Source organism: Psammomys obesus, unplaced genomic scaffold, assembly GCF_907164565.1.
Source record: "Psammomys obesus unplaced genomic scaffold, mPsaObe1.curated_primary_1811, whole genome shotgun sequence".
NCBI classification, from domain to species: domain Eukaryota; kingdom Metazoa; phylum Chordata; class Mammalia; order Rodentia; family Muridae; genus Psammomys; species Psammomys obesus.
Window position 1 is genome coordinate 15,185,996 of NW_026592118.1, and position 12,801 is coordinate 15,198,796.

Sequence of the window (12,801 nt, forward strand, 5' to 3'; positions counted from 1 at the left end):
GTACCAAAACAATATTATTGCAGGAAGTAGGAAGAAAATAGTTTTTCAACATGCGCCTCTAAAGCTGTAAGTAGCCCAGCCTAGAATGATGCATGTCTGCTCTGTGAGGGAAGGGAGTGAAGATGAAGTCTAAGCCTTAGGGTAAAACCTAGAACTAGGTCCACTTTGGAGAAGCCCAGTGCTGGGAAAACTTCATGTCTGCCATCTTGTGCTAGGTGGTTGGACTTGGTGGGAAATTCACTGATAAAGGGTTGAGAATCCCACCACCCCACTTCTGGTCTCAGGTGGACTGGTACATGGGGAAGCAAGACTCTACCCATTGTGGGAAGGACATGTCAGCTGTCATGGGGTATATCTCCCAGTCCAGTACCAGACCTGAAGATCCAGGCTCAGACAAAACTCGCAGACAGAGCCTTAAAAGACTGGATTGGGCAGAGTCCTAGATTCCAGTGGAACAAGCCAAGCTCCTATGACATTTCCAGTCACGGCATATGCCTAGGCATACCCACCCTTCCCTAAGTAGTGCAGACCACTGAAGCTTCAAGATGAAGGTGTAGCCCAACTTAGTACAAGCCAAAGAACTGTTTCCACCATTGGGAAGCAAGCTATGGCCATGCCAGTCCTCCCTGACAGGGATCTAGAACTGATTGAACGTCACCCAATATTGTGTGACAGATCCCATCATCTCCAGCTGTGATATCAGCTTCAGTGCACCCGTAAGTTGGTGCAAATCCCTAGTTGTGAGACTCAGGAGTGACTAGCCATGTCTGGTTCTGAGACCAAGGGTGTACCTTCACCAGCACCATGGACAGCGCAGGGTGCTGCAGGATGAGTCCCTGGGAGTAGGACAGGAAGCAGAAGACTTGGCCCTGGAACACAGTGCTTGGCTGATGAGATTTAACACTGAGCAGAGTCCAGACATCCTCACTCCCAGGCGCGCCTGTAGATGGAGCCTCTGGAGCAACTTGAGTTAGGAGAAGTCACATGGCCTCAATCTGTGCTATAGCTAACATTTTTTTTCTTTCCTCTGTTCATTTCTGTTCTTTGGTTGTTGTTTTTGTCAGTACTGGTGATTGGACCCAGGGCCTCACGGGTACTAGGCAAACACTCTACCACCAAGCCTTAACCCATTTCTATTATCTTTATGATGTTAAATTGCCATCATTTCAAAATAACTTGTTACACTCAAAATTTGTTCTTTGTAGGCTTCACAGTCATCACAAAGCAAAGATCTATTAGCCTAACAAATAACAAGCAAGGCATCAATGTGCCCTGTTAGAGTAGTCCACACAAGCACAGAAAACTGTACAAGCCAGAGACGGAAACTGTAGGGAAAAATGTACTATGAGTTTTTGTTAAGAAGTGATTAAACACTTTATCTCAGAAACAAATATGATCAAATAGTTCTTTTTTCTAGGATCGATGATTTTTTTTAAATGGAGTTCTAAAATATTGACTAATAGGTTAAGAAGTCAGTGTAGACTGAGAAACTGCTTTCTGAGTGTTCGTGAGTTACCTCCTCAGCCTTCACAGAGGTTCTGTGGAGTGGGTTGCCGTTATTTTCCCATTGTTCAAGAATGGAAACCGGGGCATAGAGCAACTTTCTTGCCTGAGGTCACACAGCTTAGAGAAGGGAAAGTACAGATTAGAAGCTTGACGACCTGACTCAACTATCCACTCTCCTAACCCCTCCTCAGAGAGACTTGTAGACGATTTATCTGAGACAGTTTCACCCTACAAAGTAGGGAACCAGTGCTTCTGATTTTGATTTACTAATATTCGACATCCACTGGAGATGGCCAGTAGCCCTTGGATCTCTAAGTAGGAACCTCTTGGGAAAGATAAACCTAGATATGCAGGTTACTTTTCTCATTGCAGTGAAAATAGTACTTGAGAGAAGCAAGTCAAGGAAGTACTTATGTTGTCTTATACTGTGAAGTACAGTCCATTGTGTCAGGGAGAGCATGGTGGCAAGAGTGTGAGGCAGGTGGCTACAGGGCATCAGGAGCCACAGATGTTGGTTCTCAGCTCACTTATTTTCTCCCTTTTACTCAGTCAGCATCCTCAGCCCAGGATGGTGTCATCACATTTAGTGAGGGATCTCCCCCATCACTTAACCAAACTAGACATTTCCCCACAGATATACCCAGAGGTTTGCCCTCTAGGTCATTCTAGATCTTGCCTGTCCACTTGACAACAAGGATTCACTGCCAACACTGGGTCATTATGGGATAGATTTTAATAAATGCCCAAAAAATTGGTGATAGAACCAAAGGGGTGTAAATGTAGAGAAAGTAAAGAATTAAAACAGTTTGGGTCTACTAGGGATTAGAGTTGTACTCACTAGACCTGAGGGTGGGCGTGGTGGGCGAGGTAGACAGAGACGTTAGAAGGGTGCAGTTTCAGTTAGGGAAAAAAAAATAGCCCATTATAGCAAGAGAAAGGCAGAAAACGTGAATACATAAGGCAATGTGGAATACGTAGACTTGTGTGTGGAAAAAAAAAAAAGACATCATCTGCATGTTCTGTTTGCCTTAACGTATATCCTGCACTGTTACCAACTGTGATTGGGGGACCGGATTTTAAATTCAAACGCTGAGAAGTTGTCAAGACAAACCCAGTGCTCTTGTGTGTGACTTGATCGTGATGCTCAGGGTTCTAAAATAGCACAAGTTCAAAAACACAATTCAGTGGTCCAGCTCAGGTCATCTCAGTGAAGAGTGAAGGGCTGCTTCCCACCAGACAGTTTCAAAGTGGTACCCAGCGCCTTTAGCACAAAAGGAGAGATGGCTTCTGTTAGGCTGCAGTGCAGATGTGTCCTGAAGCAGAGGTGAAGTATTGGTAAAAATATATCTGTCATACACTACAGTTAGGAGTGATCGATAATGCTATAAACAACAGTTGGTGTCTGTTTATCTTTGTCACTTAGCATCTTATCAATTTAAAATTAAGAACTGACAACTAGACAGGACTAATGAAGTCCCTTTACATAAAATATATGGCCCTCCCTCAAGCATTGGGCATAGTGATCATCTCTCTGCAGCACTATGTGGTGGCCAGATTTCTTGGGCTCTGTGAAGTTCGCTGATTTTGTTTATTAATTCTAAACTTGATCACTTTGTGCCCTCATGAGTAAAAATAAAAGGAACAGTCTTTTTTCATAGGCTGGCAAAAGCCAAAGAGAATGCTGGAAGTTTTTATGTTGTTGTTTCTGAGACAAGATCACAGTCTGTGGCCCTTGCTCTCCTGGAACTCTTGATACTGATCCAGCTGTCTGTCCTCTGACTCAAAGAGACCCAACTGCCTCTGCTTTCTGAGCACAGAGATTATAGACACTGTTGCCTTGCTGTTGATGTTTAGGCCCATTTTAAGCCCAGCACTGTCTCTTAGACCACATTACCACGGTTTTCAGTGATCTTCCTTCCATTACCCAGTCTTTAGGTTCTCACACTGTTGCTATTTCTAGTGTGAATGATTGCATTAAAAGTGGTCTGATGCCAGGGAAATGGGTCTGCAAGTAAGGATATTTTGTATTTGACACTTGGCACTGTCTTTATTGTCTAGTCTTACATTTCAGACTTGTCAGATGCCTTTGACAAGAGAGGAAATAAAGAGAGACCTGTTTCAGATAAAGCCTGTAGAAGCAGTAAGTCTGCAAATCATATCTGGGAACAGGAAGTTGGAAGTAGCATTAGTATGCAAGAATGTAACTCCTCCCCTCTCCCACACAAGGCTCAAGTAACCTTGTTTAGTCTGGGAGAGAACAGCTCTCACAGTACTGACTGAAATCTATGGAACAAGGGGCTGGGGTAGGTGCAGAACAGTTTTTTCCCAGGTAACAGCTTCACTCTGGGTATGGGGCATGATTCCTCCACTGGACAGGTGCATTTGGAAGGGTGACCCGGAAATAGCCTTGGAGTAAGGTAGATCTCCAGAGAGGAATACCTCTCCAGAAGGGGCTTCCACCAGCTGGCAGTGCCCCCTGAACCCAAGTCATGTTCTCCCAGGTGTCCAGCCCTTCGTTGGAACCCTTTCTGATTGCCATGGTGCAGTTCTTTTCTTCAGAGTACTTATTTGGTCTCTTTATACTGCTGAAGATGTGCTGAAAGGACCGGGGAATTAGTAAGTCTTAGAAAAGAGGACACAGGAGAAGTCACTCACTCACAGAAGGAAGGCTAGCACAAGCGAGAGCAGGGGAGGCTGCAGGCAGATGATGAGCTAATCACAGACCCCTCAACAATGGCGAGGAGGAGATGGGTTAGAGAACTCATTTTAGAGGTGAGAGAACTTTTTGATACAGTGGCTGAGGAAAAGTGAGGCAAGAGGCAAGTGTCTCTGTTTCATAGGCGTGCCATAAGTTTAATCTCGCAACACTGAAAAATGGCCGCATTAAGAAAATCAATAGAAACCATAATTGTTATGAGGGTGTCTTGAATATCTATTTGATGTGTGTCAACATTCTTTCTTTGCTTGGTTTATAAACAGTTTGCAAAATTTTGCATTCAGTATGTAACTTTTTGGTTGTTATTCTAACCTTCTCAAGGACTCACCTTATTCATTGACTTTTAAGCTCTTGGGCGTGCACGACATAAAAGAAGCCTGCAAATAGCCTCTAACTCTTCAAGCTAGTCCGAACTTCCCCTGCAATACCATTCTCTACCAGACCTCATTCTTGTTTGGGTTAAAGTTTGTCCAACGAATCCTTCCAGCTTCCATTTCCAGCCACACAGTTTGATGCTTATTTTAATCAGCTGCTCATGAAGGTAGAATTTAGCAACAGTTGCCGCGACATAAGGTGGGTTTCCTGTAGAGCAGGTTAGCAGGTGGCATTCTGTTGGATAACCCTTTCTTTCATCCTTTTCCACCTACCTTTCAGCTGTGAGAATAAATCTAAGAAAACTGCTGTTTGGCCTTTTAGCACATTGCCAGCTTTGGCAATGGCAAACTAACTGGTTTCTGTACTAAACACCACTGAAATGAAATAAATTAGTCTGATGGAAGCTTGGCACCCTGATGACTACAAATGTGGAACCATCAACAGATGCTATTTGCTGAAACGGAAGGCTCTGCTAGCAGATGGGTGAAAGTTAAACACAAATTGCACTGTTTCTTTTCCTTTTGGTTCATTTGTTTTTATGGCAATATAAAAAATCCTGAGGTATTAAGTACAGTAAACTTGTAGCAAATGCTTCATGGCTGTTTTGGGTTTTCTGAGATCTTTGAAATTACACTCAGAACATTCTTCATTATATGAACTCATTGAAACTGAAATGCAAATTCTTCATCATGTCTAAAACTTCCTTAGGTATTCATACTCCAATACTGAAAATAATAATGAGAAGGAACATCCAAATATTCATAGTGAGATATTATGTCTCTGTCTTAAATATAGGGCTGCAATAAAATAATATCTAGCTGTCACATCTCCAATAGTCATTATGCATTTAGAACGAGAAACTTTTCACAATATTCTATTTCCTCATACACTATTGAATCATTTAGATAGCACACCTACAAAGGGAATGGTGTCTTTGTTCACTAACTCAGTGACTCATATGCCAGTTAAACTAATCATTGTAATTTGATACCAACTTTTGAGAGCAATAATGGCATTATTATTCAGCCTATAAATTTAGGAACTCCTTTCCACAGAACTGTTTATTTTAACCAAATTCATATGTAGTTCATATGTCTCTAAAGAAATTGGGATTTATCCTTTTTATCTTTGTTCTAGCTCCTAAGATTATTTATTGAATCATGTTTATAATAATAGAATGCGGGAAATTTTAGCATAGTAGGAGTAATGGAATAAACACCTAAATGTTTTTAAAATGTTGAAAATACTTATAGGGGAAGATTGTCTGTAATTACACTGCCTTTTAACCTTGAAATTTGTTGTTATTCATATTTATAGGGTCAGGATCGTGTCGATTTAGTTATTCTGACCCCAGTGTCACTGTGTCGTACACCAAGAACAATACTGCCGATTGGATTCAGCTCGAGAAAATCAGGTTTGTTACCATTCAAAGTATTTGCTTCAAGTCTGCTGTAAGCAGGCTTCTGTCTCTCTGTTTGCCTTCACTCCACTCTGACCTTTTTCTTCATGTTTAAAATACTTCGGTTGTTAGCTGGGCACGGTGGTGGATGCCTTTAATCCCAGCACTTGTGGAGGTAGAGGCAAACAGAATTATGGGAGTTCAAGGCCAGCATGGTCTACAAAGTGAGTCCAGAACAGCCAAGGCTACACAGAGAAACCCCTTCTCAAAACAAACAAACAAACAAAAAAGAAATACTTTTGTTGTTTATTAACTCAGGTCATGAGTATACATATTATGGCCTGGCCTGCCTGAGGGAGATGTTGCTAGAAATGTAATTTTCCTATTCATAACTTCCTGTCAATATCCTTATACCAAACTGTTTGGGGCTGCGTTACATTTGAGATCATACCTTTTGAGAGAGCATCCTTGTCACATAACATCACCAGCTGTGGCAGGCAGGAGCTGAGCTGACTCCGGCCTGGCATACAATGCAGAGAATATGTCCAGTAACTGACTGCCTGCCTCCATTCCTGTCCATGGTGATATGGGTTCATGGATGCTAGGTCATTTGCATCTCATCCGTAACTCTGTCACTTAGCTTTTAATGTCCCCCAGGCCCATCTTTAAATCCTGTGCTTGCTTTACTTTAAGGGTTCTCCAATAAGAAAATGAAGTAGGGTGCTCCAGGTCAAAGGAGCTCTCTAATGTTGGAAAGATTTGATAAACTTAGAAAACCCCAAGTCATGTTTGCCCCTGCTGCAAAGTTCAAACCATGAGCTAAAATCCAAAGTGGATGATTCATTACGGGAATAAGATGCAAAGGAAAGCAATGCCCCACACTTGTGACTGACATGCTGTCCGCTGTGCTGAGGGACATAGCCCCACACTTATATTACAGTGATTGTGGTGACTGGGTTAGTTCTCAAATTGGAAATTTTTAAACTTGAACATTTCCCATTAGTTTTGAGACATTTGTTTTCCATCAGCTCTTTTCTTTATATTAAAAAGACACAGTGATCTGTTCAGGGAAGCAGAAGAAATATTAGGTTGATAATCCTTAATACTAACTAATTACAAGGCTTCTAGAAGTACATTAAAAAATAAACCCCTCACATCTAAGCTTTAGTCTAACAAAACTGAGAAAGGCAATTCTGAGTCAGTATTTCAATAAACTAGTCCCCCACACCGGGATGAAATATCATTTACTAGTGGTCCCCACGCTCCATCAGGCTACGTCAGCCTAATGACAGCTCTTTCTCTTCTTTCTGATGCTAGATGTTTTGAAAATGCATCTAAGTATCCAATATGAATGCAGTCAAACCAACATACATATAGAAATTTACCTATCTCTCTACAGCTGTCCTTCTACTATATTATATTATCTTAACCTAAGTAAATTATAATCTGTATTTCTTGCTGGAAAAGAGCAATGTGCTTATAAAGGGATAAGTTTTGCAACTACACATTTGATTGCCCATATGAGTATCACATTCAGCTGAGAACATTTTTTTTTTTTCATGAAATGGCACTTTCAATTTTAGGCTGCATACCAAACCCCACCGTATTCAGAAATGCAAATTCCCCATACCATTGGTGATCAGCATGAAAGTTTTTCTTCTAACTACTAGCTGAAACCGAAGTTTCAATTTAGTTTAAATTCAATTCAGTTTAAATTCTTTCTGAAGCTAAAAGAAAATACTCTGCACAAAATATTGTAAAAAGAGAAGGAAATTGATTGCCCCCAAAGGTGAGATACACAATCTATAACCCCACTGGCAGCTCTGAAGATATATATGTGCTTCACTGGTGAGGGAAAAATATGGCTTTTTCTCCAGCCCTTCCACAGCTGATTTATAGTCCAGCCTACCACTAGTTTGCATTTTAGCACCATTTTTAATCTCAGCTAAAAACGATCATTTTTACAACAGCAGATTTCTCCTTTGGTAGAATAAAATGACTGAAAAAACCTTTATTATATAGCAAAAAGAGCTAGATTCTAAGACATGTAATATGAAAAGCTTATTAAATTGTCACTTTTTAAAAGACTGATCTGTGTATAATTGTAAGTAATGATAAAGGAATACATTTAATTCCATGGCAAATCTCACATTTTATTCAGTCATCAGATGTAAAAACATAGCTGATGACTAAAAATAGAATAACTAGTATATAAAGACTATCTGTCATATATACATATATATAAGTATATATACTTAAACACATCACATATAAGTATATATGTGTGTGTGTATCTTAAACATGTTAAAATGACCTCTGATTGTTGCATAATTTCAAAGTAGGAATCAACATTAATTTCTGTGTTTTTTTCTCATCAAAAGAATGATCCTAAAGGGAACCTTTACCATGTTTTAGAACTCTTCCTCTAGATACAGCTTCACTCTTTTTGTATTACCCTAGTGGCCTGTGTCACTCTACCCCCATTGTTCTTCTCCCATCTCCTTTGAGCCTGCTTTAATAGGAAAATTGTAACGAGCAGCAAACGCTGACGGTTGGACCCTGGGTTGCATTCCCTCTATGACGAACACTGTGTGCTCACAGCGAGGCTTTGGTCTTAGCTGTGTACTTGACCTCCCTTCTCACTGCTTGTTCCAGAGCCCCTTCCAACGTCAGCACGATCATCCACATCCTCTACCTTCCCGAGGAAGCCAAAGGGGAGAATGTGCAGTTCCGGTGGAAGCAGGACAGTCTGCGTGTAGGTGAGGTGTATGAAGCCTGCTGGGCATTGGATAACATCCTGGTCATCAATGCAGCCCACAGACAAGTCGTTCTGGAGGACAATCTCGACCCGGTGGACACAGGCAACTGGCTCTTTTTCCCTGGAGCAACGGTTAAGGTTTGAGCACGTTCATTCCTTCTCCCTGTTGAAACCCAAGGCTCACTGAACCCGTTATTTCAAGACAACTCTTTTCCGAGACAACTCTTTGAGTACTGACACTCTTATATCTCATAGCTCACCATTTAAGGGTTTGATATCACTTTTTAAAAGCATTTGTTTATTGATTCATTTAACAACTGCTTGGGAACTCAGACTGGGCCGAACCCTGAGAACATAATCATGAAAAGGCAAATAGCATTTCTTCCCCCTTTTGTGGCTATCAACTTAGGAAAGCAGGTAGGCACATAGCTGTGCAAATACAGAACTGCCTAGTTGTCATTTTCTAGGAAAGCGTAGAGTTTTGAGACAGCACCAAATCCAGGCCTTGGGAATTAGGAAGGTTATCCAGAAAACAGGGAATGCAAGCAGATACTGAAGGGTGGTTGGAAAGTGGCCAAGAAGGAGGAGGAATAGCATTCCAAGAATTGGAGCTCTCATACACAGAGGTTTGAATTGAATGTTTGTATCTTATACCCCACATATGTGTGTTCCAAGACTAACCTATGGGGCTAGAAATAGGAGCCCTTGTGAGGTCATTCAGTCATGAGGAGGAAGCCCTTGTGAATGGGGATTAGTGTTCTTATGGAGAACTGTCTGGCCCTCAGCATGTGAAGACGTAGGAAGACTGAGGTTGTATGGCCCCATACTAAGTCTTCCAGTGCTTTGATCTTGGACTCTGACTTTCAAAACTATTAGAAAAAGGTGTTCCTATTTAAAATCCAGGCTATGATGCCCTATAAAAGCAGCCCTAAACTAAGGTAGATAGTCTAAATCTGTACATTATGATCCATAACAATAGCAAAATTACAGTTCTGAAGTAGCAACAGAATAATTTTATGCTTGGGAGTCACCACAACCTGAGGAGCTGTATTAAAGGGTCACAACATTAGGAAGGTCGAGAAGCACTGGGTCTAGATGGTGAAAGCAGAAAGCAGGAACCTCCTAAGTGGGTTCAAAACAGTTCTCCAATGTATTCGGAGACCTGTGGTAAGTAATCCTGGTGTCACGGCAAGTGAGAAGAGTGTGGAGATCTGCTAGCTGCTGTAGGATTGGAACTCTATCTGAAGATCATACGCACTGAAGTTCTCTACATCGGAGCCAGTCACATTGCTCTTCTAAGAGAGAACACTGAATTAAGGGGTGTGGGCAAAGACCAACTAGCTGCTTACAAATGGCTCAATGGGAGATCTTATAAGGCAGGATTAGGGGAGAGAGGATGGAGACATGGACATATTTCGGATTTAGTAACCAGGGAATGGAGGAGACTGGGGAACTGATAAAGAAAAGGAAGGTAGAGGAAGGACAGGTTTGGGCAGCTAGATTGACAAGGCTGTTATTTGCTGAAACAAGAAATATAGGAGGAGTAACAGGCTCACAGGACTGGCTGAAGGTAGCTTTAGTTTGGACACATAGCTCTTGATGTTGTTATCACCAAGTAACAAGTAGATGGCAGGAAGTCAGAGGGCCATGGGTCAGAAGTTACAAAGATGCAGTTTTGGCAACTGTGACCTGGTGAATGGGGATAGCGATCAGGAACTTGCCTGGTGAGAGACTATGTGGCAGAGAGCCAGTGCAGAAACTGCCGTTAGGCCCTTACCTGGATCTCTGGGGTCTCTAATATATAGAAATAAATTGCAAATTCAGCTTACAGATTTTTTTTAATTTTTTAACTATAACTTCCTGATATAAAAAAGAATCCTGTGTTAGAAAAGCGTGAGATCACTAGAAGGGGAACTAAGAGACTACAAAGGCTTAAAATAGCTTCCTCTTTTATGTATGTAATATAGGGCATTGCTTGGCAGGACCCTTTGCTTGGCAAGTATTCTACCACTAAGCTACATCGTCAGCTCTCTTTTTACTATTTGGGGTGGGGTTACAACTTCTTTACAAGTTGCCCAGGTTGAACTCATCATCCAGTCCGTATAGGTCTCAAACTTACGGTGCTTCTACCTCTGTCCTCTGTCCTCTGCCCTCTGCCCTTTGCCCCTTGCCTCCACTGTCTCTCAGGTGTCTAGGATTAGAGAGGCCTGTACCACAGGGTACAGCTTGCTTATCCCCTTTTAAGAATTTTTTCATTACAATACAAAAACATCAACAACAAAAATAACAGGGCTGAAAATTATTTAATAACACCTCAACCCAGAAACTCTGCTTCTTCCCCAGAAGGGCAAAACTTGTCATTATTTAAGCTCAGGGTGATGTAGACTGGTCTTGGAAACAGGCAACTGCTCTGCTCAGTTCGGGAAAGCATCCCGCTAGATCTCTTACAGAAAAAAGTCCAACACAGCCCAAAGTGGTGCCCCCCCTTGAAGGAGTCCACACTTTCCCTTTGCACAGAGAACTTTTGTCAGGGTACTCTGCCTGAGGTCTTCTGCCCACCTCATCGAAAGAGGGCTTTCTGCTGTCTTTCTACTAATGAGCAGGTACTGAACCCTTCCCTGGCATGGTTAGTTATCATCTGACTCTCGTACCCTCTGTTAAATGGATGTGCGTTTCTGCCTCAAATTACAAGCTATTATACTAATCTAATTAGCTACTTGGTTCCTTAATGCATCTACTTTGGTTCCACCCATGATAAAAATGCATGAAGTCTGCTTTTGCTTCTGTAAAAAATGTAGTTAAATTAGAACTTTGGGTAGAGAATGCTTTTTTTTTCTTTTTGGTCTTTTGTTCCACTCATAAGCTTACTAAACACATAGCTAAGAATTGCCAAGGGAACTTGGTCTAATAAGAAAAAGAATGTCACTGTGGTAACGAATTATTTCATTGCTTTTAAGTCACCTGACAGAAGTTCTTCTCTGATGTTTCTTTTGAAAGCTTGAAATAAATGCCATAGTGCAATCTAATAATTTGTTTTTTTAACTCATTTGTATGACCACGCTTGGTTTTCATTTGAAATATCTCAAAATGAAAACCTTTTCTTTGACCAGATGTTTCCAAATTTTAAAATAAAAGTTTTTTTTTAATACATGAAATGCATCTTTCAAATATTAATCATTTCCTTAGTGTTCCTCCAAGATACACTGCATACAACTATTTAGAAAACATGGCAGCTCCCTGTGGGCTATGAGGGTGTTTTAAATATTGCTTTGTTTTGGACTTTAATTGTAAGGATTACAGGTGTTTGCTCAACATGCTTTGTCTTCTTGTGTTTATTAAATGTTTCTAAGGTAGTTACATTTAAACTAAGTCAAAGAGAAAGCCCATCCATGATCAAGAGAGAAATAAAGAAGTGTGACTGTGTGTCTGTGTGTGTGTGAGGGTAGGTGTGTGTGTGTGTGTGAGTGTGTGTGTGAGTGTGAGTGTGTGACTTCAAAAGTCTCTCAATGCTGATGTTAACAAGGTAAAACTGTATACATAGTTCTGACTAAATTGCTCAGCTGCTGATCTCAAAGACAATGTTTAAAGGTAATTGCTGGAAAAGGAAAGAAAAAAAAAGACATTGTCACTCACAGTATTTCTCTCATCTCCAGATGTTTCAATTTGTTTGAAAATATTCACTACTTTATCTGAACTATCATTGTTTATCTCAAGTAGAACAAAGTGGCAAAAGATTAGACAGAGTAATTAATTAGCTTAAGAAGTCACATGACCCAGGGAACTATAGGTATAAGCTTCCAGCTTCAATGTCCTCTGGACTGGGAGAAGGTCACTGACATTCTTGAGTCTTTAGTAATTAATGTGAAATGCATCTGTAAGAATACAGCCTTTACTATAGAACCTGGTCTCATGTTTGTTGTGGGCTGTTTGTTTGTTTGTTTGTCACATGCTGCTGGGGATTGAACCCAGGACATCCTCCATAAGAGGCAGGCACTCTGCTCCTGAGCTATATCCCCAGCCCTTTGTTGTGGTTTTTGATTTGGTAAA

The 12,801-nt window shown here is 41.0% G+C and overlaps 1 protein-coding gene across 1 annotated transcript in view; it reads left to right on the forward strand.

Moving 5' to 3' along the window:
* Reln (reelin) overlaps nucleotides 1-12,801 on the forward strand; it is a 423,857-nt gene that overhangs the window by 238,320 nt on the left and 172,736 nt on the right. Inside the window, exons 9-10 of the mRNA XM_055612891.1 lie at nucleotides 5,915-6,011; nucleotides 8,652-8,892. Coding sequence (XP_055468866.1) covers nucleotides 5,915-6,011; nucleotides 8,652-8,892 — 338 coding nt within the window. The remainder of the gene's footprint in view (nucleotides 1-5,914; nucleotides 6,012-8,651; nucleotides 8,893-12,801) is intronic.